Raw genomic sequence first — 17,084 nt, forward strand, 5'->3', positions numbered from 1 at the left:
TTTGGGACACTAATGAAGTAGTGAATGTTATGCATAAGGCTTTTTGTGATGGTATTGCCAATTCTCTTCATTAGGTGTCTAGGAGTAAAACTACTGCCCTGTTGAAGAGTGCGTCTGACTTTATAAGAACCTGGTAAATCCTACTCCTGTGTGATTATAAATTTGCATCATCCCTACTGGTGAGTTCCAGTGGAGTCACATAGCTCCCAACATTTAGAACTGTCACACTTAAAAATTTGGCTGTCCTATGGATTATAAATAAAAGTAGTTTTCTCTGGTACAGTATCTACTTAGTATTTAGCCTATGGGGTGGAGATGTTTATCTTCTTACTGGGGCTTTACAGTGTAGTGAAAATGTTTTTTTGCTTTTCTATTTTCCTAAATTAGAAAATCTCCTAACAAGTGAGGTTAACCAAGCATTTGCACAGAGGACACCCTCAGATCCAGAACAGGCTCAAGAGCTCCAGCGGCCATGATGCTCTGGCACAGTCAGAAAGCAGGAGAGGTTCGAGGACCCACCTGCTCTCCCTTCCCTAAACGCGGCTGGCCATCTGTGACTGGCTGCTACCAGGACACAGGCTGTGTTAGGTCTGGGCTTGCTTACTGACAAGCTCAGCTGAGGATCATTACAGAGGTGCTCAAGCACAGGGCATGTTTTCACGCTGAGCTCAGTTCAGCATGTGTTCTTCGAGGAGTGTTAACTTTTAGATTGAGGTTACTAGTTTTTCCATTGTTTTTTATTTTGTCCTGAAACCTTGTCCACTGCTAAGACAGCCATGAAACTCTATTTTTGTTTGTTTATTTTTGCTTGGTTTGTTGTTTTTTGTTTGGTTTGTTTTAGTAATGTAGCTTTCCATCAATGATCCACTTCAAATTAATTTTTATGTTCGATGTGAGGAAAGAGCTGGAGATAATACCTCCAAGTAAATATTTAGTTCAAGCACATCTGTTGAATTTCTTTAATGCTTTCATTAAAAGCCACCTAACCCAGCCTGGGCTTGTTCAGGGCTCCATATTTATGCTGTGGCATGTACCTTGGGGAAAATCGTTTCTCTTGGGGAAATACCTACATGTGGAATGTAGGGGGGGGGGGGGGAGTGTTCTACACATGATATAATCTTTTCAATGTGATCACATCACATGAAGCTCCTACTAGATCTTCACTGTCAACTTAATTTGCATTTTGATGGTGGCTGGTGGGTCTGGAGCTCTTTGAACATTTATATGGAGTTATAAATATAAATGAGTTATATACAAACCATCTTTTTTTTTAAGATTTATTTTTTATTTATTATGTATACAGTGTTCTGTCTGCATGTATGCCTGCAGGCCAGAAGAGGGCACCAGATCGGTTGTGAGCCACCATGTGGTTGCTGGGAATTGAACTCAGGACCTCTGGAAGAGCAGTCAGTGCTCTTAACCTCTGAGCCATCTCTGCAGCCCACAAACCATCTTTTGCCACTTTTTCATTAGCTTGGACATGCTTACTCTTGATTTATAGTTTCTGACATAGGCAAACTTTTCTTGGCAAAGCATGTCAGATGTGTGAACTGTGAACATCTCCTCAGTCTTAGCTTGTCCATATATGGCTGAACAGAAATCATCAGTGTCTTGAAGTCAGTATTGCAGTCATCCCCCTCAGTGAAGACAACAGAGCTCAGGTAGGGGAGACAGATGCCTTGCCTCAGGTCGCTGACTGAGATAAGACCCTGAGTCTCTTACAGAGATGGACATTGCAGCCAAAGACAGTCTATCCTGCTGCTCACCTCAGCACTAGGCTGGGTGCCCATCCTACCCTGTGAGCTCTGGCTTGCCCATCTGCAAAGTGAGCCCACTGTGCCCTTCCTCAGAATGTTCTGAGGATAAATGCTAGGCTCCACACTGGCTTGCAATGAGTGACATCTTTTGGAACCATGTTCATCAGTAAGGTGTCAAATAAATAAATCTATAATTACCATAAGTTTTACTTTCTTGGTGGGTCTCGTGGTTGTCCTGCCTCAGCAAGAGTTCTTTCAGGCTTTTCCAACATTTATGCAACTGCACTGGGTACAATTGGGGACACAAGGCTGAGCTTCCCGGGTCACAGTATAAATTAAGTCTCAGCAAAATAAAAACGGAAGTTAAAATAGACAAATGAAAAAACTAAGCAAAACGAAACACTCAGCCAGGGACTGCTGACCAAAACAAATATCCCAGATCCCGCATGCAGAAAGCCCCAATCTGTGGACCTGCAGTTTAGAAATCCATTTCTGCATTGCCACACTGTGAGCAGAGCAGACACCACTGAGTACAGGGAGACTCCAGGAGAGCCTGGGGTACCTGCTTTTTAGAGGAACTCCTCCCTCTGTGGGTCCCTTCCAGAGCAATACCCAGATCATCCAGATAAAATTGGCTAGGAAAGAGGACTTACATGCTTGTAGACCAAACATACCTGTCCAAATGTACCTCAAGTCCCAGTGAGTGCTAAGCCATGAAATCACTCACTCTTTCACAGCACATACCAGCTAACAGACCTTGTCCCTGATGGTCAACCTTCCTTTTTATTTTAGCTATAAATAAACCGAAGAAAATGGAGTAAGACCCCAGCCTGGGTGCCAGCCTCTACCTAGGACTGCCCACCTCAGGTGGCCACACACCTTGGCTTTCCATCCTCTCCCTGCCTCTAGACTAAGCACTTTCTCCTAAGGCTCCTCTTCTGCTTGCATGGGGCCACCTGCAAGAGCTCCACACCTGATTTGCACATGCTTCCTCATAGGGCTGAAAGCATGACCTTTCAGGAACACTAGTACACATATAATCACACGTGTAGGTGTTTGTGATCACAGTCCATAGATTAACATGGGCTGTACAGGTAGTTAAGTTTTGTATACATATATGCATCATATATACTCACCCCAAAACTATATACCTTCATTCACAGTGCACATTTTTTTTTTGTACGTGTAAACAGGTAAAAATGGCACTTAATGCATCTCCCTCTGTATCTCACCTTCCCACCCATAGGCCCTGAAGAGTCCCCTCTGTGATGAGGTAAGAAGTCTAGTTCACTGTTCAGTGAGTGCAGATGGTACATATCACTTCCCCAGCAGCTGAGCATCCATTGCGGTCCCACAATTTTGTTAGTAAAAACTCTGCAAGAAATGTCCCTTTGCCGCACTGTGGGCCAAAAGCACACACATCTATGGTGTCCATCACTGTTGCCACAGGGCTGCCACACAGACCAACAGAAGACACTTGTCTCAGCATGGAGGAAGGATGTGTCCTCTGCTGCTGTTGTGTGGAACGTTCTGTGCATGCCTCTCAGGTATCCGCTCTAGGTGGGTTTTCCTTATCACTTTTATCTGGATAATCTGGCCACTGTGGTAAGGAAACGAGAGAGTCTTGCCATCATAGTATTGTCCTATGTGCAGATGCTGGCTGCAGATTCGTGACATCAACTCCACCCCCACCCCTTCGCTACCAATGGACAGGGTTTCATCTTAGAACATTTTCATCTTACCAGCTCTTTTTGCATATTTACCATATGGACAGGCTGTTCTACAAACTCCTTTTTACTGTTTTCTGTGCCATTTTTAAGTCCACTTTTCTGAAGAATATTGCACTTTGGCTCTGTGACCTGCTTCTAGAGTGACCTTCAAACCAACCATCATCTAGCCTTGCTGATGGCCTCTGAGGAGAGAGAACACAGTATGGGGCCTTGCACCTCAGAATCCTGGACAACCTGGGCCAAATGACAAGTCAGTGTCTACCAGGACAGGAATTTCATGGGGCTCAGTTTACAGGAAAGCCAAGGGTAAGCAGAATTCTTGCAATCCGTAAGCATTAATGTGTTAAAAACAGCTATTACACCTGAGTAATTGGCTGACTCTCCTTGTAGCCACAAGGAAGATGGTATTGCTACCTTAGAGCTCAGGAGACAGGCCAGCCTCAGATCACAGGGACAGTTGGGCTCTGACCCAGGCATTGAGCTCCAGGACCCTGTTAACCAGCCCCTCTCTCTCACATACACATCCTGGTCCAGGCAGCACATTGTAGATGTGTTCTTTGTCCTTTTTAGGTTGGTGTCAGGCTATCCCTGTTTGCACGTTCTCCAATTCCAAGGTCAGCTGTCTGCTTTAGTACTCCACCTCCCCCTGCTCACAGGAAACCCAGCCCGGGAAGTATGGGGAAGCAGAGCCTTTGGGAGGTGACTTAAGTACAGCCACTACAGATGGACTCAGGGCTCTTGCTGGGAAAGGCTTGGCATCATTCTCCTCCTCAGGACCTAGACATGGTCTGCAAATCCATGCACATCAGGCATGCTGTTGTGTGGTTAGTTAGCAGACATTTGCTGAGAACCTACCATATGTCAGATGGTTGTCCTGATGCTGGAGACAAGGTCAGCCCTCACAGTGACTTGCTAGACTTGCCTGCTGCTGCCCTTGAGGTGACAAGCCACCTGACTGCACACATCATGGACTCTCCTTAAGGCACCTAGCAGCCGTTAGAACTGTATTCTGGTTCATTGGGGGACCACTATTCAGAACCTACGGTGAAGCTTGGACAATTCAATGCTGCCCAGAAATCTGCACTAGCTGATCCAGGGCTGGGTACTTCTGACGGAAGGCCTGTGGTGCCTCACAGTAGCCGAAGCAGGAAGCTTAGCTGACCTTGGCTGACACCCCACCTGGGACCTGTAGGTCACGGTGGATAAAGGACAACATGGCTCCTGAGTGCCCAGCTTTGGCCACCGGAGGGACAAGGGACCTCTGGAGACTTTTCTCAGCATCTCTTCCGGCTCCCAGCAGTCACCACAGCAGTGGAATTTCTAAACCAGTGAGGGCCCTCTTCTAAAAGCACAGCTATGTTAGCAGAGCGACTGCTTCAGCTTCAGTTTGCCACAAACTTGGATGCCCGCTGCACAGGGTGGCACGTACCTTTAGTGCTAGCTAGTACTCGGGATGCAGATCTCTGAGTTTGAGGCCAGCCAGGTCTACACAGCAAGTTCCACGACAGGCGGGCATACATAGTGAAACCTGTCTCAAAAACAGAACAACGCAAACTCCGAGGTCCGTCTCCTCCCTAGCACGTTCCCACATCTTGGTAACACCTAAGTGTCTTCCCGCTCACACGACTGGTGTTGCTCCTGGGGCAGTGGCCACAGGGGGATGGAAGCTTTTACCCAACCCAGCAGCAAACCTGAAGCAGGGGAGGAAGTACTTTCTCCAAAGTCCTTCCCAGTGGCAAACAGACTGAGACACCAAACAAGTCTGCTCTACTGCTGTCTCAAAGGCCATGGGACCCACACAGGACTCCCCTAGCACCCTCCCCTCCGAGGCTCAACAAGGACCACAAAATTCCTGGTTAACAGAAAACACTCTCCAAATAAAGCATGGCTGTCACTGTGTGGGGTCACCTGCTACTCCCCTGCCCTGGCTAAGAAAAGAGCCTTTCATGGAATGCTGACATTTCCACCTCCCACAGCAGAAGCATGGCCGCTATTGGCTAGCCATGAGACAGTGTGAGACCTGACAGAAGGTTGGCCAATCAAAATGTCCCCAAGTGTTCCCCATGAGGCACAAGCTCCTTGAAGGTGTGTCACTGGGAAGAGCAGGTGCCAGCATCAGGCAGAAGCTAAAGTTCCTTTCCCTTGGAGTTAACCCTGACAGGTCAGAGGGGAGGGAGCTCCCTCCTCTCCTTAGCTCTGAAGGAGCCGCAGGGCGTCTGTGAAGGGAAAGGTGGACACCACAGAGCATGCACAGGCTCACATGTGCAGATCACTACCTGATGCAGCTTGGACGACACTAGTCTGAACTAAGGCCTGAAGGCAGTCCCCTGGGATTCCTAGCTCCGGTCTCTGGGCCATGCCGTGTCCTTCCAAGGTTCTGTGAGTAGTTACTACACAGCTCTCTTTACTTTATCCGAGGTCTTTCCTACATGCTGAAGACTGGGAAACCCCAAACCAGAAAACACCCAGACACCAGCATCCTTGTCTACCAGTAAGGACACTAAGGCATTGGCAACTCCAGCTCTGAAAGTGGTAAACAATGTAACTTGGTAAAGGCCTCCTCAAGCCTTCACTGTGAAACTGATACAAAATAGGAATCTTAACTGTCTCAGCCATTTGTGACCTTGGCTAATAAGTCTTTCAAAACTGTCCCCCACAGCCTCTGTATCTCCTTTGAGAAGAACCAGCCAGGATTTCTCGTGGAGAAGGCACCTCCTTAAAATCACCACTCCAGGCGTCCTGAATCTTCCCACCTGCGGTTCTGCAATAGCAGGAGCTGAGGAGGAAGCTGAAGAAAAATGTGGTGTGCAGCAGGTCTCCTCCCACAGGGCAGGGCACCTGGAGATAGGCCTTCAACGTGCCCTGGCAGGCACATGCACCGCCTGCACAGCCCATGCGGCCCAGACAGTGCGTCCCCACTCGCTGCTCATGGAAAGCAGCAGCATGATGTGTTTGCTATGGGAATATTACGTGTTTGCACAAGGGGAGGAGGAGATTGCAACCCTCATCCAAAAGTCAGGAATTAAAATTACCCTGCGTGTTATGGTACTGTTTTTTAATTTAAATAAGAACAAGGCGCTAGCATTCCCAGAGACAGCAGCACCCAGCTGGTTCAGACAGTCCCCTCCTTTGGCTGACCAGGTCCTGATTTCTAGTGATCTTTGCAAGGTCTCTATGATCATCCGATCCTGTCCTGAGAAATTTGAGACACATCACAAATGTGGAGCATATACAACTGGACAGCTTCACTGGACATCATCATCATCAAAGAGATCTTCAAAATCTATGAAAACAAATAAAAAAAATAACACATTAACAGGAACCGAACAAGCAAGAGAGGACGCTACTTCCAAATGAATTTGACAACAGCTGGAAAGGCAGAGAAAGTGGTAGACAGTGGAGGGCTCCCCAAGACAGGCATCAACTTTATCCAGCGGGGGGGGGGGGGGGGCAGATGGAACTCTGGAGGACAGTACTGTCTACAGTATATTCTTAATTGCTGTGGGATGTCTTTCTGCGTGCTGTGAATATGTATGGCTACCATTGGTTAATAAAGAAGCTGCTATGGCCTACGGCAAGGCAGAACAGAGCCAGGTAGGGGATCCAAGAGAGAGACAGGGGTCAGAGCAGATGCTGTGAGTCGCCGCCAGGAGAAGCAAGATGTGAGAGAACAGGTAATACCATGAAGCCATGTGGCAAAACACAGAGTAATAGGAATGGGTTGAGTTAAGTTGTAAAAGCTGGTTAATAATGAGCCTGAGCCTGTGGGATGTCTTTCTGTACGCTATGAATATGTGTTGCTACCATTGGTTAATATATAAGCTTCTTTGGCCTATGGCAAGGCAGCTTAGAGGCAGGGAGGAAATCCAAGCAGAGATACCAGAAGGAGAAAGGCAGGGTTGGAGGAGATGCTGAGCGCTGCTGGGGGAGCAAGATGTAATGAACACAGGTAACGCCATGAAGCCTCGTGGAAAAACATAGATTAAAGAGTTAGCTAGAAAGAAGCCTGAGCCACAGACCAAACAGTTTGTAATTAATATTAAGCCTCTGTGAATGAGTATTTTATAAGCTGCTGTGGGCTGGGTGGGGCACAGGAAAACTTCTGGCTACAATTAATCACATTTTAATTTAGAAGGCATTTTTTACTAAAGCACATGGGGTGCTATGGACACATGCACAGCCACCTTGCAGGGTGGAGGCCATCCCTGCACTGGGAGAGTAGACGTGTGCAGAGCTGGTCTCCTGACGGGCAGGCAGAAAGCCTCCTGTTTCCCCACACACGGCCTTTCTGGACAAAGGCCGTGTCCACAGTGCAGCTCTGGCCATGCAGGACCGCTCCGCTCTCCTGCCTCCTGACCTCGGCATCACCTGTTTCTCTAGGTGGTTCCTGCCCTGACACCACACTCCTGTCACCAGAGACGCCACCCTATGATAGGGCCCAGCTTGTCAGGGCCCTCATCTGCCTGTCTGCAGCCTGTGCAGATCTCCACTACTTAGAAACCACAGTAAGGGAAGAGAGTGTCAGATCCACAGTTAGGACCCATGTCCACCAGACAACAGCTCCAAAGCCAGTCTGTCTGAGAAGCCAAAAGGCCTAGGTAGAAGCCCTAGCTGAAAGTGTCATAGGGCTCCCACTGTACACGGCTTCCTAAGCACCAGGGATTTGGTACAAACTGTGGAACAGCACACACTCTCCGGAGCTCAGGCACTGAGTGGGCAGGAGCGGAGACAGGACCCTTTCTATTCCTTCCCTGTCCAGCACGGTCACTGGGAGCCGGCTGTCTGCTGCCCACGGTACCAGGTGCTCCCTGACAGTGCAGGCCAGGCCACCTGTTGCCTATAGGATAGCACGCAACTGGTCCCTCAAGGACCATGAGCTGACCCAGATGAATGGACTCTGAAGGAGTCCTGTTTCAACACTACAAGCCCTATAGGTAGCACACCCCGCAGAGCCAGGAGCCTCCCGAGGGCCACAGGCTACACTGGGAAGCAGCCCTGCTCCATCTACTCCTTGAACAGAGCTTAGAGAAATGCCTTTGAAGACTCCAGTGTTACGTGTGTTGCCCCACCCCTTTCTGACACCAACTAGGGAGAAGCAATGTCCCCAGGGAGGAATGCACCATCTGACAGACGGCTTCCCCACTCAAGCAGCAGCCACCTGCCAGTGAGTCCCCAAACCCATCTGGACTCAAGACTTCCGAGCCATAGTAAGCTAGAAAACAACATGGCAGGATGAGTCATGGTTCTTTGGAGAGCCGTGCACCACAGGGGGATGAAAGGGAAGGAAAACACTCCTACCCTCCCAGTGGGAAACTGAGCCTAAATGTCCACCTGCCACTTGAACTTAAGCAAGGGTTAACTAGTAGGAATGAAGCCCTCAGAAATCAGAAGACAAGACGTACATGCCCTGTCACATGCTTGGACAAAGGCAGCAGAGGACATGAGGATCCAGGTGGGCAAACAGGTGTGACCCAGGAAAGATTGGAAACAAGCCACCAACAGGACAGAGTAGAGGGAAGACAGAGCCATGCAGGTCCCTATGCCCAGGTCTAGGATCCAGGCCATAAGCAGTGTGTCCATGTGCATATGCCGTCCATACCAGCGTTCAAACTCAACCTTGGGTAGTGAGCTGGGAGGGGTTAATTTCATGTTTACCCCTCAAATCGGGCTGACAGCCAGAGCTAACAGCCAGGTGACCACTCCATATAGTTGGCACAGGACTGAGGACATAAGCTCTGGGCTACACTGTTCCATGATCCAAATTATCCATGACACAAAGCTGCCCACGGCAGAGGAAATTCAGATGAAGCCTGGCACCCAACCCTGGCACACTCACCATTAAAAAAGTCTGCATGAACTGCCTTTTCATTGGCTGCCAAGTCCATCAGGAGGCCGGTGCTCCCTCCAGCCTGGAGAATGAAAGGTAGAGTCATTCCTTGAGTGTTTGTTTTCCAAAAGCAGGTCGTAGGTCCATTACCATATCCATCCCACCTCCCTGGGACAGAACACTGGTGACAGGAAGAATGTTCATGCTGGAGCCAGAATTTTCCAGACAAAGGAAGCAGTGTGAATGGGGAAGCCAAGCGAATTAATTTAAAGGTCTCTCAAGGTACCGTGTTCCTTGAGTCCTCCTTGGCACTGCCCTGTGTAATACTCTCTTGCTGGAGTCTTCAGCCCCCTCCTGGACCACACCACAGGCCTTCTACAGAAGTGCAGCAGCCACTCTGCTAACTGAGAACACAGCCATTCCCCTTGGGAAGCTGACCATCCCAGCACTGAGGTCTGGGATGCTGCTCTCAGAGGACCCTCCAGGGCGGCCACCATACGGTGGTGGTAAAATCAGGGCTCGCCCAATCTGTGAGATATGACGCTCTCAGGACTCTGTGCCATTCAGTCACCTGGAAGGTAGGAGCAGAGACCTCAGGCAGCAGCATCCCGGACAGCTGGCCCAGGCCCCTTTCTGCCTGGGCCCTAACGCCCCAAGGCTGCATGCTCAACCCTCTCCTGGTTCTCAAATGGCTGAATACCTCTGCTGTTCCCTTTCACATCTGCTCTCTGGACTCTCTGCCCCCTCCTTAGCCCCATCACCACAGTAAGCCATACAGATTCAGCCTCTGAAATCCTGACCAAGCTCCGCCTACCTTCACTGCCTCATTCAGAACCTCTTCAAGTCTTAATTCTTCCTGTTTCCATTTCTCTACTGTCTCCCTACACACCCAGAGCCTCCAAAGGAAGTCAGCCTGTGTCTCCTCACTATGATGCCCTCACACCACCTGCTGCAGTACTGAGGAGCTTGGGGCTGGATGCAAATGCCTCAGCATTGGATCACAGAGCCCATACACTCATTCTGCAGGCTCCATCATGTGGCCCTGCCTGTTCCCCTCCTCCATGCCCAACTACATGGCATTCCCTTCCTTTTGTGGGCAAGGGAGCATCATTCTTCCAGAGCTCTGCTCCGATGGCTATTTTCATCCATGTCCACATGACAACAGGACACATCCTTCACTATTTGGCTCAAGGGAAGCTCCTCTCTTGAGCTGCAACCGAGCCAACCAAAATCCCATGGGTACTCTTGTAGGGCACCCCACCCCCTTGCTATTATTACACTTCGGTTTTGCAATCCGCCTCTTCTGGCCATACCTGACCTCTCGAAGGATAGGGCTGCATCTGAGCAGCTCTCTACTCGCTGAGCTTTGAAGGGGCGCAAGAGGCTCTGATTTACATGAGCCGGCCACCTCCCTGGAACACCTGTTCCAGATAAAACTGCTCTGTGACCATGGTGGAGACCAAAGGCGTAAGACCACTCCAAAACTGTGTGTCTACACGAATTAACCGAGTCCCAGCGCAATGCACACAAATACCACACATCGCCTCTTGCCCGGAAGGAGGGGAACACCAGGGTTTGGTGCTGGCGGCCAGTCAGTCCACAAGCCTCGCTTGTCATTGATTTCTCTCCCTTTATCCGGAGCCCCAGAGAGCTGTCTACGAGCAAACTCTACTTCCTGTCTGCGATTGACTTAACACGGACTCCGGCCCCGCCACTGTCACTACCCGCTCCCGCCCCCTACGCCCCGCTCCGCGCTGCGGCAGCCCCACCTCATCCAGGTCCACGTAGGGCCCCGCGCCCTCGGGGAACATCTCATCCACGGCTGGCTTCATCTCGGGGGCCGCGGCTTTGCACCCACTTCCGGCCAGCCTCATCCACTTCCGGCGGGCCTCCGAACAGGTCTAGGCGCGGGAGGACCGCGACTCGGTGGTGCTCCGCCGATCCGGCTCCTGGGCATCTCAGCGGGCTCCCTCGGAGCAGGATAGGGCGCAGATACCGGTCAAGGACCTGCAGCACCCCACGAGCACGAGTAGTTGGCGGAGAAAGGAGACTGTTTTCCAGAAGGGATGCAGTTCAAAACCACCAGAACGGCTACTATACATATAGCGCAGGCGGTATGGGGTAGCGAAAAGGTGGGGGTAATTGGACCTCCAGGCGCTGCTAAGAGTAGCAGACATCCAGAAGTTGTGCACGGTGGCCGTGACCCAGAATCCCAGCCTGGGTTCACTCGGCAATCGCTCAGGATCACCACAGTCAAGGGGAGGAAGCAGCCGGGTATCCACCGATGCATGTGCGCAGTCAAAACCAAAACAGGCGTTATCCACCCGGTGGGAAAGTGTGGAGTCTTACCTAACAAGGGATTTCTATCTAACCCATGGGCATGGACGAGCCTCGAGGACGTTGTTACGTGAAATAAAACAAACGCTGTGACCCCCCATTCATATGAGATCCCCAGGGCAGCGAAACTCCTAGAAATGCCGCAGTGCGATGACTTGGGGGGTTGACCATTATATCAGTGGTCTGTTCACTGAGCGATGGTTCATTTTAGGTGTTATATTGTAATGTACCATGGATGAAAGGAAAGAGATAGCTGTGGGGAGGGACCATTGGGAGAGAAAACCTGAGATGCTCTGACAGTCTAGACTATTCTAGTGAGGCTCCTGGATGTCCCCCTAGGACTCTGCATCTCCTTGTAAGATCCAGGTTTAATAAACATCCCTGTGAAATCAATGTAACAAGAAGCCAGAAACCAACTGATACTTGCCTGCCCTCCATGTCTGATATAAGGCTCATCACCCTGCACTATCCCCAGATGGTGTCATCTGACCCTTCAGCAAAACCCCGAGTTACTCCTGAGCCATTTCCCATCTACCCTCCCCCGCCCCCACTCCTTGACTGTCAATCAGTCCCTGTTTGCTAACGTTGTTGAGCCAAGTCTCTCCATGCAGTACAGGGCTGTGGCTCTTGTACCCGTCCCAATGGCTTTGGATGGCCTCCCTTATTCTGCTTTTATAATGTTCAGGGACTGTTTCATTTTGTTGTGGTTGTTGTTGTTGTTGTTGTTGTTGTTTTGTTGTTTTGTTTTGTTTTGTTTTTCCTGTAACAACTTTGAGAAGTCAAGAGCTCAGGGTCTGGGCTGCTAGTGTAAGAATGGAGGTCAAGGGAGAAGATGGCTCCGGTGAATCCGACTTAGTCCAGATACAAAGGGAATTGTGGCCTGGGCAGTCATTGTGCGCACCACCCCCGCCCCCCAGCCTAAGTGCAGGATCCGTGAGGAGTAAGCAATGACTGGAGAGCCTCAGATGCCAGGTCAGTGTTGTCCTGAGATGCCCATGTGAAGGAAGCTGAGACAGCAGCCAAGAGAAGCCTGGTGTTCATTTTCTCTCCCAACCAGTGTGGGGGGCATTGACCGCTGTGTTCTTGGCTTGTATGCCTTGTATGTGTCGGGGAAGCTCACCGACTGTACATCGGCTGCACCTGTACTGTGTTACACTGTCTGCAAATCCTCCCACACCCACAGGCCTACCCTAGGGTGACCATCCCCTTTCCCGGCAGCCTCAACCCTGGAATCTTTCCCTCAAAGGCCGAGTGTGGGGCTATGATTCTCCCTCACAGACAGGGATATGACTTCTTGATTCCTGCTTCTCCCAGGAACATGCTTTGTATTATTAAGTAAGCATGGCTGCCTGGCCCCAACGTGACTGCTGTTCATAGGCAGCCAAGGCAAGAAGCTGCCTGGGATGCTGTCTGGCTTGCCTAACTAGGCACGTGGCCTTAACAAGTCAGGCTGTCCCGGTGTCTTCGTTCCAGGTTCCTTACCTACAATCTGGGGCCACCACAGCCCACACCTGGGTCATTATGAGGGTAAATGACAAGGTGACATCTAAGGGTGCAAGCCCTGATTGACACTCCTATGGATAGAAATCGTGCCTGTTTTTATTAAAGGTATGATCAATAGTCATCAGAATAAAGCCCAGAGAATTCACAGAGTGATAGAGCACACGTTGGCTCCTTGAAAGAAACCCACTGGGGTGTTATGCGTCTTCATGGGGAGTTTATTGAGCACAGGTCCCATCCCTTGCCCATCACTGTGTCTTTAGACCACCTTAGGCCCCAGCCAGTGCAGCCAGGCAGACAGCAGGCTGGACACTGCTCAGTCTTCCTGGTAGGGGACATGGAAGCCCAGGGTGCTCCCCAAAGGGAAGTGGGCAAAGAAGGTTCTGGCCATGTCCTCGATCTGTGGGTAGGCACCCTGGGTCTGGAAATATTGCACGTAGTTCCAGAAGTCAGAGGTGGAGAAAGGCCAGTAGGGCATGGCTGGTGGCTGAGTGTAGGGGTCTGAAAGACACAGGGAAGTACCTCAGGGTCTGTCCATCATCCCTGGAAGAACACCCCCTATACAGCCAGGGCACACGGATGGTGGTCCCCAGGGCCTGCCACCGTGATGACACCTTCCCACCCAAGAATGGAGTCTGAATCATTCTGAGTGTACCTTTTGCCCATTATGGGACATGGTCTGGTAGACAGAGGGGAAGGGGAAGGAAGGACAAAGTGGGGCCTTGTTCTTGTCTGGGGAGATGCTGGGCAGGGAGGCAGCTGGGTGATGGACGAGGGGCTCAGGCATCATGCCGGATGAGGCTTCAAAGAACACAGCACCCTTGTTCTAGAGCACAGGACAGGCCACCTTGGTGGGACTGGGCTGAGTTAGGACTCCTGAGAGAACCTATGGTCTGAGCCCAAGCTGAGGGTGGGACCCCTGAAGGCTCATCCATCTCCCTTCTGTCTGGTTGCTCCCACATGACAGAAGACAAGGCCAACCTGATGCTGTCCTGGATCCCTTAGCATGCACAGCTCCCTGCTGGCGACAGCACCTGCTTTGTCACACTCCCAGGAGAGCTGGGGATAAGCAACCTCTGCTCCCCACCCACCTGCCTGTACCAGTAACTTATGCCAGCGAAGGGAAAGACATCGAAAAAAAAAAAATGTACCTGCTTCCTCTGGCATCGGCTTGGCTTCTGCAAAAGAGAAGGAGAGCCATCACCTAGGGTAACCCTCCATTAACCACACAGACCATAGCAAGGACAGTGTGAAGGAGAGATACAGAGATGTAGGAAAGCTATGGCTCCGTCCAGTCCCAGAGTGACTCCTCACCTGCAGGAATCGCCAGCAGGATGCCAAGGGCCAGCCACCACAGCACGCAGGCTTGCATTCTCACCAAGGTGCAGTCAATATACTCAGGACCACCTGCAGCAGGAGGAAGCCAGGGATGCTGCTGATGCCCCCTAGGACTAGCCCATCCTCCATCCCAAAGTGGACCACCCTTGGAGCACTAGCATCTTCATAGCTACTTCTGTTTCTGATTTCCTAAGCCATTATTCTGAGGTGACATCTTATTCATTTTGTCTATTTAAGAGCTGACTCCCCACCCGCACCCCCACCACACACATCAGGTTCACCCTATCTGTAGAGAGAGCAGTCCAAACCCTCCCAGAGGGTACCTTGTTGCTGCTCTATTCCGCCCAATCTGCAGCCTTGTGGGGCCACTGCCAATGCCCAGGTTCCTCTTTATAGGAGGGCTGAGGACAAGGAAGGAAGCACCTCCCTCCCCCCTCCCGCCCAAGCCATCAAATTGAATATTTCATCCCCAGGCAGAGGACTATGGGTCTCTGTTTCCCTGCTGGCTGGCGGGAGGAGCTGGGGGAATTGGATCACAGATCAAATCCATCAGTTTTCAAAGCTGAGTTCAGCATGGGTGCATCTAATATCCCTCCTCCTCGCAGGGAGAGCCACTCTAAATCTGATACGGGAGCTGCTGAGATCCCTGTCCTGTACTATGGGCTCTCTGTGATCCCATGGCCTCCTCAGTGAGCCTGCAGACACTCCCTCACCCAGGACACTGGCAGAGCAGCCGGAACAGGAAGTGTGGAGCCAGGCTGGACCCCTTTCCCCAGACCAGAGCTTTCCCCCAAGCCTCTACCAGAGGGAGGCACTGTCCCAGCCAAGGGAATATCAGCAGCCCACAGAGACTCCTTGGCTCAGGCTACTGTGCTTACCCCTTTCTAGAACCTGTGCCCACATGTCCAAGTAAGTGCAGCTCTGTGTCCCCTCCCCCGAGATCTCAACACTGCTGGACACAGAGCCTATGTCCAGGTTAATGGTCTTCATTGTGCCCCTGGGGGTCCTAGCGCCCTGCTGGATACAGGGTCTGTTTCCAGGGTAATGATCTCCATTGTTCCTCAAAATCTCGGGACTCTTAAGGATTCTTGTATCCCATCCTGGTGTTGTGTGGCCCAAGGGTCCCAGGTTCATCATCATTGTCCCTCAAGTCCTCATCCAAACAATTCATGATTCATGCTTTCCCAAGGAGCAGCCTAAATATAACCAGAGACCCAGAGAGGGGTATAGTCCAGTAGTATTGGCTTGGAGTCATGCAACAGAGCCTCCAGGTTTCATTTCCAGGACCCTGGCCTCTGTGCCACAAAAGGTGAGGCTGCTTTTATGGGCAGTTATGTCGTCAGGATTCATAAGCCACCTCCAGGTATGTGATTCACGAGGACAGTCAGGACAGCACAGCTGTGCTCACAGCCATGATTTACAGCATGGGCACAGAGGGTCTGATGAAAGGGAAGGGGTCTAGTCAGAACCCAAAGGAGCAGACACCCTGAGCCTGAGCATCTGGCCATCAGAGGTCCACTACCATGTGGCAGTCGCCTGTCCACCCCTGATGAGCCCAAATCTGAAGACACCCATGGAAGAAACATGGCATAGAAGGAAACATGTGGTACCTTTAAAACTGGCTTGCTAACATAAGACTGAGCTTAGACAAGTCTAGAGTTAATAAACAGCGACAGGTCTGGGAGAGGAAACGGGGTGTCTGCTTTCTCCTCCCTTTCTGGGTGTGTATTTTTCTCAGTTTATTACTTCTGCATAAGAAAACTAAATAAAACAGTCCCATCATTGGCAGCTCTCTGTTACTTATGCTGGCATACTGAGGTCAGTTGATCTCCCAGGGCTCCCATACCTTCCGGGACACACATCCCTCCCCACATCACATTTTCACTCTACCTGAGTATTTCAGGCTCCTTATCTCACTGGCCTGGATAGAGACCCTCTCGGGGTCGTCTGAAGGGCCACTGCCACCTAGAACACATCTCCTTTGCACCTCACCCATCCATCTCTTTCTCTCTCCCAGTTGTCTTGCAGATCACTCAAAATATGTTCAAGAGGGACCATTAAAGTGGCCCAGCAGGTAGACGGTTTTTACTGCCAAACTTGTAGGGCCCAATCTCCCATGTGCTGCAGCCAGTGAGGGGCAGGACCAGCTCTCCCATCCTTGTGATCCCAGAGCCAGCTTTACCACCCGCTACAGGTGGCAAGGAGCAAAGGGGGAGGGCATCTTTCCCTCACCCATGCCACCACTTGGCAGATGGGAGGGGCAGGGGCAGCTCCCCTGCTCTCAGGCCCTCAGGGCCAGCTCGCCCATGCCACCACCACCAGGGGCAGCTCTACTGTGTTCCCCGAGTGAGGTGCAGGGCCTGCTCTACCAAGTGCTACAGACCCAGAACTGCAGGATCTCCATGACAAGACAGCAGCAGGATGTCCAAGAGGAGTCCCTGGGAGGGCCTAAGCATCGTATGGAGGGTGCAGCAGAAGCCAGAGGCCTTGAACCAGACCAATGACTCATCCCAACAAAAGAGTGAAGATGTATGGACTAAAGTGTATACTGTGTGACTCACTGTGTCACACTACCTGTGAGGGTTTTTTTTTTTT

At 50.9% G+C, this 17,084-nt stretch overlaps 2 protein-coding genes across 2 annotated transcripts; both read right to left on the minus strand.

The window, feature by feature from the left end:
• Positions 1-6,521: 6,521 nt before the first annotated feature.
• Cops9 (COP9 signalosome subunit 9) lies at positions 6,522-11,189 on the minus strand. The gene is made up of 3 exons (XM_036172745.1): positions 11,084-11,189; positions 9,324-9,396; positions 6,522-6,770 (listed from the first exon to the last, which is right to left on the minus strand). Exons 1-3 carry the CDS (start codon positions 11,186-11,188, stop codon positions 6,733-6,735), a joined length of 216 nt encoding a protein of 71 aa, XP_036028638.1. The 5' UTR covers position 11,189; the 3' UTR covers positions 6,522-6,732.
• A 2,278-nt stretch (positions 11,190-13,467) lies between these two features.
• Positions 13,468-14,523, minus strand: Otos (otospiralin). The gene is made up of 3 exons (XM_036172925.1): positions 14,466-14,523; positions 14,303-14,329; positions 13,468-13,652 (listed from the first exon to the last, which is right to left on the minus strand). The coding sequence occupies exons 1-3, from the start codon at positions 14,521-14,523 to the stop codon at positions 13,468-13,470; spliced, it is 270 nt and encodes an 89-aa protein (XP_036028818.1).
• Between the last annotated feature and the right edge of the window lie 2,561 nt (positions 14,524-17,084).

This window comes from Onychomys torridus, chromosome 23, assembly GCF_903995425.1.
Source record: "Onychomys torridus chromosome 23, mOncTor1.1, whole genome shotgun sequence".
Lineage (NCBI taxonomy): Eukaryota > Metazoa > Chordata > Mammalia > Rodentia > Cricetidae > Onychomys > Onychomys torridus.